Raw genomic sequence first — 22,463 nt, forward strand, 5'->3', positions numbered from 1 at the left:
ACCACCGAATTGCCGCCGAAGACCTGGACGTGCCGCCCCCAAAACGGACAGAGCGCTGCCCCTTTCTATTGGCCGCCCCAGGCACCTGCTTCCTTCATTAGTGCCTGGAACTGGCCCTGGTTGCAATCCACTTTGGGGTCCTGATCCACAGTGTTGGGGGGGGGCAGGCCCCGAATAATTGGCAATATGGCGTGGGGTTAAAAGTTTACATTCTCAGGCCTGCCATCGCCCTCGAATTACCCCTTAGATTAATCAATATGTTCCTTTAAAGCTAGCATGAGTACATGTAATCATTTATCATTTTCTTTTGTTCCTTTGTTTATGGTATAAAATGTAATCGAGCAAAGGGGGGCTCTGTAGTGTGGGTAAAGGATATAGTTTAATTAAAGGATCCGGTACTTAATAAATTGTAAATGATAAATTGTGGCACCTGTAAGCATCTTTGTAAACAAGCGGGGTATATAAGGTGGGAAAAAGAATAGTAATTCGTGCATAATCTAAGATTGTATATCTCCTTGCACCTTATTTGACTCAAATAAAGATACTTGCTTTTCCACTCTGGTGTGGTCATTGGAAATACACACACCGGGCAAACGAATTCCAACTGTTGCCCCGCTGCAACAACAGCACCGGCTTTATGACCTGCAGGGCCCGACTGGAATACCTGGCGGCGGCCCAGGTCTTCGGCAGCACTTCGGCGAGGGGTGTGTGTTCTGGGTTTTCTGTGGCACCGAAGGACCCCCGGAGCGGGGCCCGATTCTGGGGAATCGGGTGAATTGGCTTAAAGTCGGCCCTGCTGACCCACAGTTTGAGAACCACTGAACTAATCAATGCAATCCACGATGGGTGGGGTTGGGTAATGAAAGGGGAGATGTTGGTCAAGGAAGCTAGTGCAACCCTGACTCTTACGAAGAGAATCCTAATGTCTGGACTGAGCAGATACTGTAGTTCTTTATCTTTTTCATAAAATATTTTTGTGCTCTCACAGACACAAAGAATAATTTTCTCCCCAAAACATCAACTCCAGTTAAAATAAAGTTGATTTTATTCTATAATTTTTAAAAAGTAAAATAATTTGATGTATTTGTAAACGTTAATTAACTGCATTAAAAAAATGACAAAATGTGCTCAATATTTTAGTAGTTACAATGTACTTTTATAACTGGCACATGGGCCTTTTAGCTTCCTGTCCACACTGGTTGCCCAGTAAGTGAGGCCTTTTTGGGCTTCCTTGCCCACATTCACTATGGCTGCCTAGCGTGGTCTTTGGACTGTTTCCCCATATTTAAGATGGCTACCCCCTGCACGCGTACCCATATTTAATATAACAGCCCAACAGGCACGTTGGAGATCTTGCCCATATTCAAGATGGCTGCCCACTGTTGTTATTCTGTTCTTTGCCCCTATTCAAGATGGCTACCCAGTGTGACCATTGGGCTTCCTACCCGCTCTCAAAATGGCTTCCCTTCACCATGCCGGACGTTCATCCAATCTCGCTGCGCACCCACTCTTCAGCCCGCCCCTTGTCTCCCTTCCAGCCAATAGACTTCGCAGCAGCCGCCCCACGCCCCTCCCCGTCAGACGTGTGATGCCCGCCTGTGTCGTCAGGCCGACAACGGCGGCAGCCAATGGGGTGTTGGCGCGGGTGAGGCGGGCCGGACGGCGCCGCCATTTTGTGAGTCTATAACACGGAGCCGTTGGGTTCGTTCCTGCTATTCCGGCGCCTCCACTCCGTTCCCTGCGGGTCTCCTCTGTGTGCAATGGACGGGTGAGTTCCCGCTGGGCCGGGCCCTGCTACGGGCGGAGACAGGAGGGGAGTTGTTGGAGCCCTCACTGGGCCGTGGGGAACTCGGGACCTCCTGAGGGGGCTCGGGCGTTACCTGCGGGGGCGGCGGCGGCGAGCGTGTGGGGGAAGGGTTACCTGAGAGGGGTCCGTTGTGGCGGGGGTGCCCGACTGGATCCCCGCCGTCGCCGCCGCCTCCTCCTTCCGCCCCGGGTCACTGTGTCGCCGTGCGAGGCCGCAGTAAGGGGGAGGGGCGGTCCCCCGATGCCTCCGCTCCGAAAATGAGGCGAGGCCCGGAGCGCGTGCGGTGCCTCGCGCGGCCACCCCGGCGTTCGGAGCCGCGCGCGCTCGGAACTTCCCTGCTCCCCCCCCCCCTTCCAGCCGCCTCGCGCTCTGCTGCCCGGGCCTGTTCGCCCCCCAGTGCGTCCGGATACAGGGGCGCATGATACTGGCTTCCTCGTCGGCGCGTGGCGGGGCCCTGCCCGGGGCCGTGCACCTGGGGGTGGGGACGCGCGCTCACCCCTGGTGGCGCCCCCATTCCGTGCACCTAGGGAAGGGGGATGGCTCTTCTTTCACCCCCCCTTCCCCAAAGGAATCCAGACTCCCTCGTGCGGTCGTGGAGTGGGAGGAGGTTTGCCATGTTTCCTGTAAATTGCCTGGGTGTGGGCCGTAGCGTCTGCTTGGGGAGGTGCCTGGGAAGCGCTGCAACATGCACCCACTCACCTTAGGAGCAGCAATCATTCCGGATTGTACCGGGCGGGGACTCTTGCAAGCGGCAAGATTGTGGCTTTGGGCACACCCAGAGCTGCCTCAGTAATGGGTTACACTGCCATTGTCCTGGCCTTTCCACAGACGTTTTTTGAAGTGTGATTGGGCTTATACACTCTAGGCTTTGAGGAGCTTTAATGCCTTCAGGCATAGTTCGGGAATTTATTGGAAGTATGGCTTCCCTTGCGTGCTACCTGGGCATCTCAGGTTAAGCTGTAACAACACAACAAGCCTTGTGGTAGTGTTTCCTTGCCCTTCTGTAGGTTTTCCAGATAAAATTTGCCTTGCTAATGATGTGGCTCCTGTAGCTTTGCAGGGAGCAACATTTGTATGCCAAGTAGTGTTGCTTCTCACTCTAATGACCACTCCATCTATTTTAGATGCATCTGAGGAAGTGAGTATTCACCCAGGAAAGCTCATGCTCCAAAATGTCTGTTAGTCTATAAGGTGCCACAGGATTCTTTGCTGCATCTATTTTAGAGGCATTTCAAAATGTGATGCTTAATGAAGATATCACTGAATAACCTTGTTAGTCAACCCAAAATATTTGGCACTTCCAAAGAGACAGTATTTAAATATCCCAAAACCTTAAATTAGAGAGCCTAAATTAATGACTGGCTTCATAAAAAAATTCATTTACTACTTCAGATCAGAAAGGGTTCAGAGTCTGGTTCCTTATGTGAAGACTGCCTTCCTTTGCTCAGGAACTTCAGTTCAGCTTGTTACATTTTTAATGTAACTGCGCAACTTGTTGAGTTGGTGTAAAAGTTATAGGAAAAACTTTAATAATTTACATGTGTAACTAATTTGAAAACCTCTTGTTTTTGTGGTGAGTATTCTTTCTACACTCAGGGTAGATTGTAGGAAAGCTGGCTTAGTTATGTAAATTAAAATATTTATTTAGACAGTTGTAGCTTTTCATCCTGTGTAGTGGAAGTGACAGTATGGGCTGAAACATAAAATTTTAATTATTCCGTGTCAGTTAAAGATCCCAGGACATGGTTCACTTTCCTTTCAGAGCCTAGCTGTTGTTTGCTGGGCTTGTGATAAGATGTGGGGAGTTTTTCTTCTGGAAATTGTTCCACTTCTGCATTGCTAACTGTCCATGACGTTTCATCAGTATTTCTCATGCTTACAATCCTGCTTAGTTGCATTTTTTCTTTAATTGTTTTTGGTATAAATTGTCTTGTTAAATATGCAAGGGGGCTTGATATGGCAAAGATGCATATTAGAAAATGGCCCAAAAGTGTGTCATCCCAGATCACTACTTTTGGTTTTCTGTCAGTTATTCCAAAGGAAGTGGTGTTCTTTCTAAGTGAAATTAAATTTTGCTAGAATTGGTGGCCCATACTGCTAAACTAGGAGAAAACTAGGTAACTGATTTGGTTGCGAGGACCAGTGAAACTTGCTTGAGAAACTGCTGTTTAAAAGTGTATTCAAACTGAAAATTGATGGCATACTTCTTTTTAAAAAATTGTCTAAAAGCTGTTGATGTGTTGTGTGCTATTCATGTGGCCTCAGTTATCAGATAAATATACAAAAATATTCTGGAACCGAACAGTTTTTGGCAGATAAAAAAGCTGCTCTTGCAGGATAATTTTAAATACCATTCCCTGTAAAGGCTACTTTATGTAAAACATTTCCTGTGTGTGAGGCCCTCAAGAGGAACAGGAAGCAAAAGAAATTGCTCAAGGATAACTTTGAGAGGCTTGGAACTTTAGATGCTCATTATTTTTCTGCCTCTGGGAGGTTTTTCTTTGATTCAGGTGTGCAAAAAGCACTCTGGCATAAATGGTATTTTTTTAAACTGAAGAAACACCGGTATGTTAAATAACTTTGGAGTGGTTATGTGCAGCAGCATTCAGTTGAATTTTCCACTGATGTACAGATGGGTTTAATTACTCCACTAAAGCTCTCCCCCTCAAGATAAAACAAAACCCATCTGTCTTCATTGGTGACTCTGAACACCAGTGGGATTGTAAAATCCTGTAGTCTCATTCAGAGCTTTTTTTTTAATAGCAGTCTGAGCTGGAGAAACCATAGTGTAGTTTCCTGGCATCAGCCATTGGAGTAGATTGTGACTCCAGCTGTAAAATTGCTGGGTTATGAATACATGGCAGGCTGGGTCTGAGGAGAAAGTATAAGAAGTCGAGCTGGCTTATGCTAGTACCAGGGATTGTTTAAATCAGTGAAACCTGAATGATTTTGTAATAAGTGTGAGCAGTGTTTAATTACCTGAAAAATTACTAAAATGCAAGGGAAAGTGTAGAAAATATAGGTTATGGCAGAATTAAATCCCTTTGAATTTTAAAATTTTTCTTGCTGCAAGTAGTTACTTTTTTCATTGCTGTGCAGGACTTAGTAGAACCCAACTTTTAGCTGTTTTCTCTGATTCAGTAGTGGGTCACTGCAGACCTATTGGCTTGTGACTGACTGCAGGATCCTCTATCATTCCAAGTATTTGTATGATGCACCCTGTACTGGGGAAGGCTGACATTAGAATTCAAGGTTCATGGCATGGTGTGTACCCTGAAGGGCTATAGGGTCAATGGGTGTCTGTGCCCAACTTTACATCACTACTTTACCAATTTTTGGACTTCCTGCAGCCCAGTACTTTAGTTATGCTCAACCAGCGGTTCTCAAACTGTCAGGATCTCGAAGTGGGTCGCAACTCCATTTTAATCGGGTCACCAAGGCTAGTGTTAGATTTGCTGGGGCAGCAGGACTCAGGTTACAGGCCCCCCTGCGCAGGGCTTTGGCTTTCGTCCTCCCTTCCTGGGGTTGTGTAGTGTCAGAAGGGGGTTGCGGTGCAGTGAAGTTGGAAAAGCCCTGTGCTAGAGAACCTCAAACATAATGAAAGAATTCTCCATCCATCTTGAATCGTTTTACAAAAAAGGTGTAAATGTTGGTAATATGAGTATCTCATTACCCTGAACTGCATTTTCCGTTTGGCAGAGTAGTGACTGTCAATAACAGGAGTTGCTATACAAGATCTGATCAGTGGTCCATCTAGTCCAGTATCCTGTCTCTGATAGTGTCCAGTGCAATATGCTTTGGAGGAAGGTATAAAAACCCTCTGGTAGGCCGATGTAGAATAACCTGGACCCACCACTAGTTTTCATCCAGGTCTCTAATGGTGGTCTACACAGGGATACAAAACCTGCGGCTGGCCAGGGTCAGCTGACTAAGATTTTCAAGGCTTCGTCTCTGGGGCTGAAAAATTGCTGTGTAGATGTTTGGGCTGGGGCTGAAGTCCAAATTCTGGGACCCAGCCTGAGTCCGAACATCTACATAGTGATTTTTAGCCCCACCAGCCTGAGTCAGGTGATCTGGGCCAGCTTTGGCTGTGCCAGGGGTCTTTTATCCCTGTGCAGATGTACCCCCAACAGATTAAACCTCATGCATGAGGGCATACGTTAGTGTTGTTTACAAAATTTGTTAAACTATGTCTGTACCACCGCTTTCAGTGCTAAAACTTTAGTAGTTCAGGGGTGTGAAAAAACACCCCACTGAGTGACAAAAGTTGCTGAGAAGTGCCAGTATAGACAGTGCTTTATTGCCAGGAGTGACCACCCATCATTCAAGCTGGGGTATTTTATTGCCAGGAGAGCTCTCCCCTGGTAACGAAGCATGTCTACACTGCACATGTCACAGCGCTACTATGCTGTAATGTGGGCAGGGTAGAAATACTTTAATTATAATCACACTCAATATTCCTGATATCCATATAACACTGGGGGTCAACAAGATTGTTTTCACTAAACACTTTTAGCAGTCATTCTGCTGTTACTCTAATAACTGCTGTCACCAGTGGAGCTGCACTATGGTGGAAGGGCTACTGTAAATCAGGCCCAGGCTGTTTTATTCAGGTTTAGATGAGGCAGTGGCATAAAAGCCTGTCTAGTCTATGGAAGCAGTTCCCCTGTTGCTTGCACCATTGGTATTGCATCATTCTTGGGCAAATTCTGGATGCATTACTAACTCATCTTTGTAGAGGTAGCCACCCCGAGGGTCAGCTCCTTTGAATTCTTCTGCTGAATATTTGTGCCAGCTTGATAGTCTAAATATAAAGTTTTGTTTTAAGAATGCTCTAGATATGGATTGTATGGACTATACAGGTGAATACTAGTGACTGTAGGAGAGTAATTTTGACACTCATTCTTTCTGTGACTTGGCTCAAGACACTGTTTGTCATACATTCCTGTGAATACTGGCTTTGGTACCTGCATACTCCTTTCTGTGGTTCACTGGCAAAAAGGGGAAAGTTCCATTGTTACAAGTGGAAGAGATGCGCATTCCTAACACTTTGGGGCATTGGGTCTTCACCACAACCTAATTTTTTTTTTCTTGGATGAACTCTCTTTGGCTCGCTTGTGAAGATGGGTGCACTTTGACTAGCTTTTTTCCTTACTGCTGGATATTTGTGGCAAACCTATGTAACTTAATCCTCTTTTCTTTTTTTTCTACAGCATTGTCCAAGATATAACAGTTGGTACAAAGGTAGGCACTTCTCGCTTTTTTCTCTTTTTCCACTTGCTCAGCATTTGACCTAGTTTAGTGTTAGTTATAAACTTACAAAAAGTAACACTTCAGTTTTAAAGGGTCAGTTTCTTTATAGTACATCTCAATTGTCTTTTAACCAGAAGGCGCATTTAATTTTCATATGTATGGCCTTGTTTTTACTCGGCTGTTGGAGGACAGAAAGGCTGTTATTGTCAGACAAGATGTTTAAAAACAGAACACAAATGATATTGGTGGTCAGACAAACTTGTGTTATATCTATATAATGGACAATACATCTTGAAAGAGAAATTGACAGTTCATTGAATTGAGAACGCTCAACTTCATTTTTGTGGATCTCCTGTTCATTTGGATGTTGTGATCCTTTTAATGCTAAAATAAAAAGCATTTTACACATTCTTATCTCTTGGAAGTACAGTAAATATGACCTTTACCCTGCTAGTGTCTGGTTTTGAAAGTGCAGCCCTAACCCTGAGACTCAAAGTGCTGACAGGAGCCTTCTTATCAATGGAGTGTGATAATAGGCTGCTGTTCATAGGAGGAAACTTGGTTCCTGAGAACTGCTAAACTGATGTTCAGGATAGACTAGCACTCCTCAGCTTAGTTCATTGTCAGGATCATAATTGTTAGTTTAAAGAGTTAAATTGGAAAGATTCATCAGAGGTGGCAAATGTGAAAAGTTGAACTGTTGGTGAAATGATGCAGTTTGGGACAGGACTAAGAATTTAAACTGAGCTAAAGATTCATCGTGAGACAGGTAGCTTATGTTACTTCATTTATCTATTTTATATATTGTCTTAAGCACAGGGCTATTTTTGCTACATAAAAGCTTCCCTGTAGTGCTTTTAGATATTAAAGCATAGTGTCTTTCATATTGAAAGAACAGAACCAAATACTAGTAATGCCATAACTATGGGCAAGTCTGTTAAAGTTCTGCATGGTTTTAGTGAGCAGCAGACCGATGGATAAGAGATCGGTTTAACATCTATAGGGGAGAGGTTACCGCTTGTGCTATTATTAAAAAGTATGAAAATGGCTTAGTGTGTGTAGTTTCTTCTGTGACTGAATTTAACCTGGCTTTCAGTCTGTCTGCTACAGGGAGGAGTTCACATTTTGAATAGGTTGCCATGCTGCTTTATGGTGAAGGGAGAAAAAACTGAGTTTTGATGTTAATGAGAGAGATTTATAGTTAGATGAATATAATCATATAGGTTAGTCTTCCTAGAATGAGTCAATCACCTTACCCTGGAGGATCTTTCCATGTAGTAGAACTTTTAGTGATGTCACTGTAATTCTACTGTAGTGCTAAAATGTACTTTAAAGTGCTGTAGCCATAGGAAGATCTCTAGTTATGCAAAGGAAAGCTTTTGCCCAGAAGGGTTGTGAAAGGTTAATTTTTGATATTCAAGCTCCAGTGATGGCAAGAACTTCAGGATGTGTTACTGCATTTTGGGCATGCAGTTCTTGTATGTTGCATGATTTTAATCCTTAAGGAGGGTATGGTTTGTCATCGAAATGGGGATTGGAAGAAGTCACGTCAGCACTTCCATTTCTAGCACAAGACAGAACTACTGTCGCTTTTATTCTGCAAGTGCCATGGGGCATGAGAGATGGGCGAGGACAAGAGGAAAATGTATACACCAGAAATAGTACCTCTTGTCAGTCAGGCACCCTACTTTTAGAAAACCAGTTCAGGTAGAAGATGACAGGAGCAAAAGAGAGGATTGAATTACATGAACTAGGGTAAGAAGTTCTCTGCTCATAAATCTTTGGAAATTTCACCCTATTTAGATAAGTTTAGTGTCATACCTAAAGTAGTGTTTGAAGGGGTACCTTCCACAGCAAATAATGCAATACATTCTATAATACTACACCAAAATGTGCCTTTGATGTTAGAATAAGTGCTTGATTATTTACTGTTAAATTTGATTTCTAAAGTCTCTTAGTTTTAGAGCAATGGAATGCTTTTCTTCTGTGGCCAGTGCCACTCTTGCCCGTGCTTTATTATAGGCAATCTTCTAATTCAACACTAGCATGTCCAAAGGAATAGGAGTCCTTTCATTAAATCTCAAAAACCATATAACTTTGTATGAGAATAGTTTAAGTTGAAAATGAGTTCATACTTACCTTTTAAAAGAACTAACTGACAACAACATGTGCAATTGCTCTTACTAGGGTCCTCACTTCATTGTAACTTCCCGTGGGTTTTTTTTGAGTAATTGGGTTACTGAGTAGTGTGCAGAGGAAACTTTCTGTACAATCCTGGAAGCATTTCAGCAGGATTTCTGCTGAAATACTTTTTGAATGAGCTCTGTTCTTCGCTGCAGCTGTTAAGTGAGATTCTTAGGGCATCCATTGTTAGCAATCACTTTATTAACTTCATTTTTTCCTCCTTTCAGAAATAGGTGTTCTTTATCATTGTCCAGTAACTTAAAGTAATAAAGTTGAACAGCAGCCGAGACTTTTACCACTATTGAATCTGTAAAAGATTAAAATAGGAATAAGATTCACTTGGGAATGAAAGAAGCTACACCTCTAGCATCTGCTCCTGAAAACTGTTCTGAGAGATTGTTTGCTGGCTGTGCCCCTAAATTGTTGGTGTGGGTATTAGAGAAATATCTCTTTTAAATCAGAAGTGTTAAATGATCTCCCTCCCTATCATCCCAAATTATATTCAGGATATGCGTGAGCAGAGATGGCAGAAACCATATTCCTTTCAGTTCATTATAAGCTTGAAAGATCGTAGATTTTTAGTGACTTTTTTCCAGACTGTCTTGGTCCTTTTGTTAAGCAGCACTGTAGAGAGAGAATGGTAAACATCTCTTGAACTATACTGTTAGTCAATATACTTGGGAAAAAAAAGTGAAGACAAACCCAGCAGACTAATGTGGAAAGGTGGAAGGAGCGAAAAGCAATAGGGGAATGAAATGTTACAAGTTATTTTCCTGAAGTCTCCTTTTAGGTTGTCAGTCCTAATGTTTTAGAAGCTAACAGGCAGCTCTTGTGTGGTGTTTGCACTCAGGTTCTTTAAATCAGGTGCTTAGATTAGATGGGTGTGCTGTACTTGGTCCAGCCCAGGAGGCACACAGTAATTGAGTAATCATCTCCACCCTTAATCTGTTTTAGATACTTGGGTGGGCTCTTTTTTCATTATTCTGAAGTCTTTGAAATATTATACTTCAGTAATTTTGCTGTTGAGAACACTGAGCAGTATTTCAGTCTCCAGAATAATAGTACTGTAATCTAATTTTATTGTGCTTTAGTGAATTGCTGGATAATCTTAAGTATTTTCTGGATCATAGTACAAGTTAGCCAGTCCAGAGGTTTAAAATATGCATATCATGTGTCCTATCTGTGGGTTTCTTCACATCTTAATATGCAGATACAGCTAGTTTAGGAAATGTATTACTGTTCTGTTGCTCACAAAGCCCTGCAATTATTGGAGACCCTGATGGCAAAAGAGTTGCAGCCATAAACATGTGATCTGCTTAAGACTTCCTCTTTCACCTAACTGACTCACTTCCTGAAAAGAAAGGAAGAGGTGGCATTGTGGTTGAGACATTAATTTGGACTTCAAGATGGATTATTTTTCTGGCCATGTTGAAGACTCCGTTTGATTTTGGGTGAATTACTTAATCTCTTCATGCTTCAGTTCTCCATCTGTAAAATGGAAGTAATATAGTCTCTCCATTTTGTTTGTTTAGATTGTAAGTACTTCAGTTCAGAGATTGTTTTATTAAGTGTATGCAGTGGGACGTTGATCTCAGTTGGCATTCCTAGACCTTCTAGTAATACAAATAATTAATGATGGTGATTTACTATTGTGCCAATGCACCGTTCTTTGGGAAGAGAACAAATGGTATTGTATTTCATAACAATGAATTGCTGTAAAAATAGCCACCTATTGGATAATCCTAAACATAAAGCTCCATTGTGGATAGGCCTAAACACAAAGCTCCATAGTACCAGACCCTGAGCTATGTCTGCACTACCATTTATGTCGCTCAGGCGTGTAGAAAACACCCCTATGAGCAACGCAAGTTTCTCTGGCATAAGTGCTTATGTGCACAGTGCTACGTCAGCAGGAGAGCTTCTCCTGCCGGCATACTTGCTGGCAGTCGTTGAGGTGGTTTTATTATGTTGACGGGTCCTGTCGGCATAAAGTGACTACACGAGTGATCTTACAGTGTCACAGCTGTATCGGTACAGCTGTGTCACTGTAAGTCTGCTAGTGTAGACATGACCTTAGAAATACACAGTTTGAAAACAGAAGTGGCATCTGCAAAATTAACTCTTAAAATATTGTAGAACAAGTTTTGTTAGAGTATGATACAGGCTGACTGCATAGAAGTGGTTTTGTGGTCAAGCCAGGCTCTTTGCCATGGGAACAAGTAATTATGGCTTCAGGCAGTAGACCAAGAATGTGGTGAGGAAATTCCAGTCCCCTCTTATGGCTCTAGTTCAAAGGCTGCAACAAGCTGGCTCTTGTGGACTTGCTGTTACAGGCGTGATCACACATGTAAGGCACATGTGTTTAATATGGACACAAGAAAACCAATATTCCAGTGGCATGGTGATCAGAAATTAAGGCAAATAGCTGCATGTAACAGGAATGGTAACATGTTTTGTGGAAGGAACATAAGGAATCTAATGTCATCTGATATGATTTTTATGTACAGCTACTTCAATTTATGAATAGATTATTCATCTTTATGAGCAAATGGAAAACTCCCTCTAATGGAGTATAGGAACCCAATTGTTTTATTTGCAACAACAAATTGTACATATTGCTTCAACCTGTATCAAGGGTTGTAAGCAAGAGATTCCAGGTAGCACATATTCATCTGCCAATAAATCATTGTGGAGAAGTGTCTTGAATCACATCTAAAACTTAGTTTACACTGAATTACTCATTCATTCTTTATGTAGAAATTGATTAGAATGACGTGATTCATAGCTTGCTTAAGCTCCTGCTCTGGTTACTACTATAACTTAATTTTTCCATGAGGGGATTCTTAAGAAAACCCCATGTGATGAAATGGTTAAATGAAAACATTTCTCTCCAGATCTGAAACTTGAATTTTATTTTGTAGACTAGCTGTTGTAGTTAAAAATACTTGAGACGATATTTCACAGGCATTGAGTAATCCTCCTCACTCCTGTGATTTATCGTCTCCATTAATAGGTAAGGAAACTGAAGAGAAGATATTCAGTGACTCATCAAAGGCTACAGAAGGAGTCAGAGTCTGTCGTAGAATTAGAAGTAATGAGTTTTCCTGGCTCCTAGTCCTGTGATCTCTGTACTTAGACCAGGATAAAGGGGCTCTATCTGAAATCTAAACTCCAAGGGATCAGTTTCTTTTCCAGCTTCATAATCAAAATCTGATTTGAAATTGGTCTTCATCTCTAACATAACGATGTTTTGTTTATAGAAATTCTGACTTAAAGGTTGCTTAGTATTTAGCAAAGCAGGTTTTTGACACACCTCACTATTGTGTAATTGCACTTTTTAGGTTAGTCTTTGATCTAAACTGTGTAGGCATTCCTTAAACTGTATGTACACAGTGAAATTTTATAGAATAATTCATGTAGTCACAAGATTGTAAAGCTCTCCGAAGTGATCCTTTATTTTGCTAAGCAAGGTGTCATTCAGTTAACAATTATTTTCTGGCATGTAGAAAAGCACTAATTGTACTAAGTGTTTCCTATTAATGCTGTATAAAATAACTTTTTGGTTTTAATCACTCTCAAATAATCTTTAAACATCTTGTCGGTCACAAAGTGATTTAAGTTAGATAGGAAGCCTGGAACGTGATATAAATGCTGAAGGCTATTAGCTGGGGCATGTATTACCTAAAGAGCAAGAAATGACTACCTTACATCACTACTTTTAGCACAGGAATTTTGGACCAGTTAAAATGGCCACACCTTTTGTTGGCTCAAAGGTCAGGTTTGTTTTACAGGGTGTCTCCATAGTAGCTGTCAAGACTAGTTTTTGTGAGAATGAAGGTTAGGGAGAGGCAGACTAGATGAGAGGGTTGAGGAGCAGGGACTTCCTGTTAGTGCAGAAAGTCTTTAGCTTATCATTGAGCTGAGACAGGAATAGAATAGGGGTTTAAATCTTAAGAGGGGGCAGAAGCAGCAAGTAGCCATGGTACCTCTGTAAAAGAGCATGACAAAAGGTATACTTTGTGATGCTACAGAAAACCCTCAATAGCTGTATAAGTTGCTGTGTACTTAATCTTGTAACAGATTTTAAGCAGAAACCCTTTAAAGCTTTGGTTCACTTATGTTAACTATATACTGTTCTGCATTCAGGACCTCAAGTCAGCTTGTTTGTTGCAAGGTGTAATCTGAAGTAGCAGTTAAAAAGCGACTAAAGTAGAAACTCAAGGATGTGCTAACCACCATAGCAGTGCCTAAGCTAGGAAAAAGGTATTTTTAAAATTGCTAGCTAAATATATTTGAAACATCTCTTAAGATCTAATATAGGTGCAGTTTAATCTCTTCAAAGTTGGGTTAGCTGTTCAGAGTGGATCCTAGAGGTAACCTAGAGTTTGACTCCATTTTTAATGTGTGGGGGTTCTCTAGACAAGGGTACAAGTCTTAAAAATGCGTTAATGTTTTAGCTACAATTTTTTTAAAAAAACAACCCTTTATCCTAATCTGCATATGCCTTAGGGTAGTATTAAATAGTGTTTCAAATGGGACTAGCGAATGTTTAGATTTTTTTAGAAAAATCTTTTTTCCTAAAAGAATAAAGTTCATGTGGTACCACTTGTATGCCAATAACATCTGAGTGCAGTCAACAGGGAAGAGGCATTACAACCACCACTGGTTTAGATTTTCTTGGAGTTATGATACACACTTGGTTATGGCTGAATTTGAAGATCACTGGAGCAGCTACAGAGAGTGCCAAGCACTTGTTTTGAGTTCAGTTGGTCAGAAAAGCCTCCAGAAACATCTAAGCTGAAGTTTAGATATTTGACTACTGACACATGCTTTGCAATCATAGCAGCAAACCAATTTTAAAACTACTGGTCTAAAGTGTTAAAAAGACTATAGATAACTTTCATGTACAGGTTAAACCTCTATAGTCCAGCACCCTTGGGACCTGGCCGGTGCTGAACCAGAGAATTTGCTGAACCACTGGAGGTAAATGCAGAGTGTCACAGGTCTCCATAGGCACAGGGAATAAGCGGGGGGAGGTGCCAGGCTTTGTGCCCAGCATGGCCTGTCAACCGGGGTCCTGGCTGCCAACCCCCTGCCTGGGGGCTCTGATGCTGGTCCCAGCTGCCAGCCCCAGGTCCTCTCCCTTCCTCCTGGAGCTTGAATGCTGCAGTGCTCTGGAAGTGCTGGGAGAATGGAGGAGGCATTGGTAAGTATGGGGCTGCAGCAGTGCACGAGGCACGGGGGGAGGGGGCAGAGGGGGAAACTTGGCTCTGGTGGAAGCTTTGCATCCGCTGATTTTTCCCCATGGGTACTCCAGTGCCTGTGCTGGACCAGGGAGTGCTAGATTAGAGATGTTCAACCTGTACAATCATCACAGTTCATTTGTAAGATCTGATGGCACATGGATAGGTGAACTCATCCAATGTTGAGATTCCAATCTTTAGAATTGGCACAAGATCATTTTGCACCATTTTGTCAGAAGCTGGGACTGTCCAACAAGATGGATCACTCAGTAATTCCCTGTTTTGCCCCTTCCCTCTGAAGCATGTGGCCACTGTTAGAAGATTAGATACTGGGCTGAGTAGACGTTAGACTGACCCAGTATGACCATTCTGATGTTCTTAATGTTAGGTTCTGCTTCTCTTTCAATTCTGAGCTCAGAGAGGAAGTAATTCTGTATTCCAATTGTTTTTCTGGTGCATTTCCACATAAATCAGTTAACATTACTGTTTCAGTGTGACCCAGACTGTTCTAATTTCCTGTGACATTGATCATCTTGCCTGTAGATTAGTGGGAGGTAGGAGGGAAAGACTATGCGAATAGGAACTAGTCCCTTACTGGAGGCAGTCTCCTGTATAAAATCAGGAAATAGACATGATATTTACCCTAGTAATTCAGACAATTCCTTTTTCTGGGTGAACTCTCTTGAATCTCAACTCCACAAAGAGTATTGGCATATAACAGCATCATAATTCATGTTCACACCATTAAGCATTCATTTGTCCTGTCAACTTCTATTCTAATATATCTGATATGTGAAATCAAATCTCATAGATGCACATCTGGTTGAATCGTCTTACGAAAAAACTCTAGCAGTGATCTTTTTCTGGGTGGTCTTTTTTTAAGAGTGGGAAAGAGGAGGAGGTGAATCATCCCTGTTGAATGAAAAATGTTTAGCTGAGACAACCTGGAATTTTCCTTCCCACCTCATAAAGAAGCCTCTAAAAATACTCATTAAAGAGCATGTATATCCAGCAAGTGTTTCAAAATTTGTTCTTGGTAGATCACTTTGAAAGCTCCCACAGTGGTACAGTTTTGAGGAGCTCACTGTTTTGTGTGCTATGTACTAGACCACCTGTAGCTATGGGGGCTATTAAAATTTAACTTTAGTCTCTCATTTTACTGACGTGGATTCCTCTTGTATCTTGAAAGTCTAACTTAACCCTTCAAAAAACAGATAAATCAGTTTTCTCCAGGCCTGTAGACAAAATTCCTGTCTGCAAGGAAAATAGCCTGTTGACAATGGCTGTCAGCCACAGTCTCCCCAGTGACCTTATCAATTAGTGTTGAAAGCTGTTTAGCTGGCATAGATATTCAGTGTTACAGAATGTGATAGATGGTGGAGCGTGGTTTTTGTAGCATTGCTTCAATCTGTGCTGTCAGCTCAAACTTTTTACATTGAACAGAGGGCATCTGATTTTTTTAAACTATTTGTAGTTCCTTAGTGCACAGGAGCCCTAGTCATGCAGCGGAACTCCATCGTGCTAAGTCAGTGGTTCCCAACCTTTTTGTCTAGTGAGCGCTAACAAGTGGTGTCATCAAAAGGCATCGCTGCTGAAACACCGCAGAAATTCGGCGGCATTTTGGCGGATGCTCGACCGCTGGCCAGGATGCGGGTGCATTTAGATGCTCCCACAGGCACCGCGTTGGGGAACCCTGTGCTAAGTGCTCTACAAACAGAACAAAAAGATGGGCCCTGCCCCAGAGATCTTACAATCTAATTATGATTCATTTTAGTGTATATGTGACATAGGAGGAAGCTGTTGCAGGGGCATGGGCTTAAATAGTCTGTCTCCCTTGTTCTCACAACAGTAATTCTGGTTCTCAGTACCACAGTCGGATGGCAGTTTCAGTGCAAGCCTTGCAACAGGTCTGCACTTAAAAAGCTGCAGTGGCTGGTGCAGCTGTGCAAAGATGCTGCTGTGCTAATGGGATAGTGTTTCCCATTGGTGTCATTAATCCACCTCTGCAAGGTGGTAGCTATGTCGACCTGAGGAGCCCTCCCATCCACAAAGTGCTGTCTACAGAGATGGCGGGGGGAGGAAGTTTGTCAGTATAACTGTGCATTCGGGGTGAGGACTTTTCACACCCCTGAGTGATGTAGTTATGCTGATATAAGTTTATAGTGTAGACCTGGCCTTGATGTGTCTATCAATTCAGGAGTTTTGGGGTAACTTTCATACAAAGGTAAAGCACTGTGGTGCAGCAGCGAAGCCTTATGTGCTTTTTAAAATTGGTGTCAGTACTGTCTCATTGGCATAAACAATATAGGGGTTGAGAGCTGCATATCTGTACAAAAGGATACGTTCTTCATGGTGTGTACAAGCTTAACTTCAGACATTTATGTAAGGGAAGTGGAGTATGGAGATCTGAGTTGTGGCTGGTCACTGTGTTAAAGGATAAAAGCCTTAATTAGGGATTTTCTTGTGTTTGTTAAATTTATCAGGTCAAACAAGTTGAATTTACCATTTGACAGTTTTCTCTACGGTTGGGTGTGGGGGAGAGGAGGTGTGGTGTTCAGAGGTGCAAATGAGTTGTGTGCCCAACTCCCATTGAAAATCAATAGGAATTAAGCACTTGCCTGCCTTTTTGTGCCTTTGAACATTTCCCCCCCAGGATCCTAAAGACAGGTGACTTAACAAATGCTGTTCCTTCCATCTTCCCATACAGTTGATGGAACAGTGTAAGGCACTTCATATCCAAGGGCTGGGTGTACTGCTGCTTTGCAGTATTTACCATTGTTTGACCCAGAGTTAAATTGATTTTGTATATCTGTATTTTATACTGCCAGTAAACCAGCAGAGTAGCCTTTTTCTAATTCTTGTCAGTTTAAACATTATCTCTGCCCTCGCTGACAGGCTGTGTAATACAATATTCTGGAAGTACAGGTTTAATTCTGTGTAATAGCTTGAAACTGTGGAGGAGTCCCACAGTTTCATGGCCTGTCTAAATGCTTGCTAAAGCTTTATTACAGTTTTCTCTCATTAGTAGCTTTGATGTAGAACATATTGGTATTCAGGTTTTCAATTAGCTACCACCATGGAACATCACTAGGTTTAGTCTTTAAATTATTCATGACTAAACAGTCTGTCTAGCTTGGATTGCTTTATAGCCCTTTGGTCAGACAGAATGCAAGTAATTTATTTTTTATGGGTGACTGATCTTTAAGTAGATGAAGGATTATACAGATCAGCTGAAAATTTATGGAGTTCCTTAGGTGTGCTTTGAGACACATGCAAGGGCCTACCCTAAGATGTTTGTATTCATACAAGCACTCTGTCTTTGCTCAGAAACTCAAGCTAGCTAATTGGAAGTAAAATTCTAATGAAGACAAGGCAGTCTGTAATTTTCACATGAGTTAGCGGGTTGAATTAGATTGGGTTTCCCCCATAGTGTTTAACTTGACCCACTAACTTATGTGAAAAATACCAGTTGCCTTGTCTTTTACCTTGAGTTAACACACGCTTTTTTCTTAGTGAAGACAAGGCTTTGTCTTTATTTCACAAGAAGAGTGGAAATGGGAGCTGGCATTTGAGAATTCAAAACTATAATTTAGAATGTGTGTGAATGTTTATATATTTTATTCCACAGCAATTTCCACTTTTGGGAGTATAGACCTTCCCTTCCCAACATTTTGTGGAAAGAATTATTTGACGTTATATTGTACAGCTAGACTACATGGTGTGTAGGTGCATTTTATTAGATAAATGCTGCTAAAGCAACAAACCGGTAGCTGTGTGTGGTAGACAAAAGTAGGCTGCTGCCATAGAAAAACCCACAGCCAGTATTTAACCTGTTAATATTTTATGATGTAGCTAATCATCAGTGATTTTTTTGGACTACAAAGACAAGGTATACAGCTACCCTGGACAAGACTTATCAGCATATTTAAATGCACCTGCTATGCTTTGTTTTCTGCAAACAAGAAGAGTAATATTTCAATAGCTATAATAGAAAATATGAATTAATAGGAGTTCTTACACTAGCATTAACACCATTCCTCATGGTGTTCGGTTACCCTTCTGAAATACCAGGTGGGTAAGGGAGATGGCTTTCAGAAATTGCACTGCAAGATGAATAACGTAGTGTTACCTGTCATCATAAATGTTAACTTCAGTATCTGAAGAGCTTTTTGTGCAGAGATATAATCCTGGGCCTTTGGGAGAGTAGTCTGGGAACAAAATTGCATGGTTCTTGTAAAAAGTGATGATGCAGCAATTAGAAGGGGAAGAATGCACTACAGTATAAGATCTACAGGAAGTAGGGCTGTTGGTTGATCGCAGTTTACTTTTCAGTTAATCACATAAGTTATTGCATTTAATCACACTGTTAAAATAATAGAATACCAATTGAAATTTATAATATTTTTGGGTGGTTTTTCTGCATTTTCAAATACATAGTTTTCAATTACAATACAGAATGCAAAGTGTACTGTGCTCACTTTATATTCTTTTTTATTACAAAAATTGGCGCTGTAAAAATGAGATTTTTCAGTTCACCTCCTACAAATACTGTAGTGCAATCTCCTTATCATGAAAGTGCAAGTTACAAATACATTTTTTGTTACATAACTGAACTCAAAAAAATGTAAAACTTTATAGAGCTGCAAGTCCACTCAGTCCTGCTGCTTGTTCTGCCAATTGCTAAGAGAAAAAAGTTTGTTTACATTTACAGGAGATAATGCTGCTCACTTAATTACAATGTCACCTGAAAGTGAGAACAGGCATTCCTATGATACTGTTGTAGCTGGCATTGCAAGATATTTACCCGCCAGATATGCTAAAGATTCATATGCCTCTTCATGTTTCAGCCATCATTCCAGAGAACATACTTCCATGCTGATGACACTTGTTTAAAAAATGTGTTAATGTTATAGCAGTCTCGGATGACCCAGCATGTTTGTTTTAAGAACACACTGCTGATTTAATAAAACACAAAGACAGTACCAATGTGAGGAGGTTTCTAAAGATAGGTACAGCACTCAACCCAAGATTTAAGAGTCTGAAACGTCTTCCAAAATCTGAAAGGGATGAGATGTGGAGCATGCTTTCAGAAGTCTTAAAAGAGCAACACTTTGCGTAAACTAGAGAACCCAAACCACCAAAAAAGAAAATCAACCTTCTGCTGGTGGCATCTGACTCAAACAATGAAAATGAACATGAGTTGGTTCACACTGCTTTGCATCGTTATCGAGTAGAACCCATCATCATGGATGCATGTCCTCTGGAATGGTGGATGAAGCATGAAGGAACATATGAATTTTTAGCACATCTTGATATCTTGCGAAGTGATGCCAGCGACAACAGTGTGATATAAACACCTTTTCTCACTTTCAGGTGATACTGTAAATAAGCAGCAGGCAGCATTACCTTCTGCAGGTGTAAACAAACTTGTTTGTCTGAGCAATTGACTGAACAAGAAGTAGGACTGATTGGGACTTGTGGGCTTTAAAGTTTTACATTGTTTTATTTTTGATTGCAGTTTTTTGTCCATAAATTGTACATTTGTAAGTTAAATTTCCATGATAGAGATTGCACTACAGTACTTGTGTGAGGTGAATTGAAAAATACATTCTTTTTTACAGTCCAAATATTTGTAATAAAAATAAATATAAAATGAGCACTGTACACTTTGTATTCTTGTGGTGTAATTGAAATCAAAATATTTGAAAATGTAGAAAACATCCAAAAAATTTAAATACATGGTATTCTATTGTTAGCGTGATTAATCGTGCAATTTTTGTAATCGCTTGACAGCTCTAACAGGAAGTAAAAGGGGAATCAGTTTACTAAGCTTTTTTAGTTATTTTGTTTTTTAAAACACATGTAGACTTCTGAGTCTTCAGACATCCAGTATTAAGAATCACTCAATGCTGGCTTTTTAAGTATAAATTGCATTCCTTGGTTCCAAAACTTAAGAAATGGCTGAACCTTTTTCTTTTTTAATGGCAAGAGACTTTAAAGAGCACCAAATTGGTTGGCTGGCTTCCTGAAGTTGCTTTTTGTGGAATAATATTACTAGTACAACTTGAAACTTATGCATAGCATATCATGTGCTAAACTGAAAAAGGCCACTATTATTCCGAACAAATATATACACAAAATTATATGGGTACAGTAATTCTGTAAATTTCCCCATGTAGGCAAGACAATGTAATTGTAGTTTTCCAGTCTCTTCAGTTCTCCCTCTTCATTAGCTCACATTTCCAGCTGGGAAGCTTACAAATAGGCTGCTGCTTCTTTTGGTGTAAAACAGTCTTCCCCCTCTACCTTCTGGCTCTTGTCACAGCAGGCATTTAGAATGTCTTGAAGATAAGAGGGGTGTAGATTTGTGAAGTTACATTTTGATTAAAGAAACCGTGAAGTGAGGAAAACTAGCCGCAGTAAGCATTTCTTGCTTGTATACACTTGACATATATTTTTAAGTGCAAGAAGAAAATGGTGTAACTCTTCAAAGTAATACAAAAGCATCATTCAGGCTGGCAGATTTGGAGGAGCCAAATTCTTTCTGCCATAGTACAAATGTTTGTTTTTCCTAAACTTATCTCCCACAGAGGGCAAGTAAGTGGCTTATTCTTCTAGTGTTTCTATAGATATCAAGAGGACTTACTGTGTAAGCAGAACCAATTTCTGCATGCCATCAGCTTGATACTGGAGACTTCTGATTCCATAAAACCTTGCCTGGTCTGTAAATAGAAAATTTAACAATCATGGTGATTTTTTTTTCCGAAGATACTTGGGTTAAAAGCTGGGATTTGCAAAGGCGTTTCAGGGAGTGAGGCAGTCAACCTCCCTTGGAGATCTTGAAAATCCCAACCAAAAGTCTTTTTTCTTTTTAAATAAATCTTATGAATGCCATCATAGATGGACACTTAAACAGTGAAATGTGAACCAAGATTATGGTGCTTTAGCTTGTATTGGACAATGAAAAGAAACTAATTAGGTGCACTTGTTAATAACCAGTTGCAATTTGACTCCTAGTTTCTCATGCACTAGCAATGTTGCAGTGTTTAGGTATAGCAGAGGCATGTTCCTGAGAAGAGATTTATTGGGATTTTTAAAATGTAATGAAACAACTTTATCTTAAGTTTTACAAAGGTTTATTCTCATTTTTTTAAAACACCCTATAAATTTAAAATGGTATAATACTTCAGTTCCAATTGCTGTGGTTCGGGGGTTCCCAAACTTTTGCAAGATGGACTGCATCTTACTAGTGAAGTTGTTCTTAATGCAGTTTATTGGTAGGAAACAACGAGAAATAACCTAGTGTATCTAGTCCACTCTCTGCAGACCCCAACAAAATGCTTTGCAGATCATCAATGATTCATAGACCACAAACTAGATCAGGTTCTCAAGTTATCTTGTGATGTTCACTAAAGTATTGCATTTGGCTTTGGAAAGTAGTTAGCAAGTCGCCCAACAGGGTATTCAACACACAAAGATAAAATTTATTTAGAATATAACTCCAGTTCATTTTGAGCTTCTTGTATGACCTACTTTTTTAAACCTGCTCACAGATGCAGTGAGCAGAGTGCTTTTGTCTTTACACAGATACTGTTACTCCTTCAATTGTCACTAGATAGCTGCCATGTTGAGAGATTGTTTCTAGTAATTGGAGTGTGTGATGATAAAGGAGTATGGTTTCATTAAGATGTTGGAAAACAGAACAACTTCCCGTTTGATTGAGGCAGAGACTATAGAAGTAGATAAACCAAGTTCTCAGTTACCAGGGGAAGTTTTTGTTGTGCAGTAATTTCATGTGTGGATCAAGATAAAAAATAATTGACCTACAGCTAAAAAAAATGCCCTGTTTGGTAATATACAACTTACTTATTCTGAGTTTTCAAATCTCCTATATAAGGTTTAGACTTCAGCGTTGAGACTGTTTTGCTGTGTAGCACTAACTTAAATTAAAATTAAAGAGATGATTAGCTTGTTCT

At 40.8% G+C, this 22,463-nt stretch overlaps 1 protein-coding gene across 2 annotated transcripts in view; it reads left to right on the forward strand.

Annotated features, from left to right (window-relative positions):
- Positions 1–1,648: 1,648 nt before the first annotated feature.
- Positions 1,649–22,463, forward strand: part of PTBP1 (polypyrimidine tract binding protein 1) — a 46,137-nt gene continuing 25,322 nt past the window's right edge. The window contains exons 1-2 of one of the 2 annotated variants that reach the window (XM_050933905.1): positions 1,649–1,768; positions 7,021–7,051. In XM_050933905.1, coding sequence (XP_050789862.1) covers positions 1,761–1,768; positions 7,021–7,051 — 39 coding nt within the window. In that variant the 5' untranslated portion in view covers positions 1,649–1,760. The remainder of the gene's footprint in view (positions 1,769–7,020; positions 7,052–22,463) is intronic. The other variant, XM_050933906.1, reaches the window with a different exon arrangement.

Source organism: Gopherus flavomarginatus, chromosome 24 (genome assembly GCF_025201925.1).
Source record: "Gopherus flavomarginatus isolate rGopFla2 chromosome 24, rGopFla2.mat.asm, whole genome shotgun sequence".
NCBI lineage: Eukaryota > Metazoa > Chordata > Testudines > Testudinidae > Gopherus > Gopherus flavomarginatus.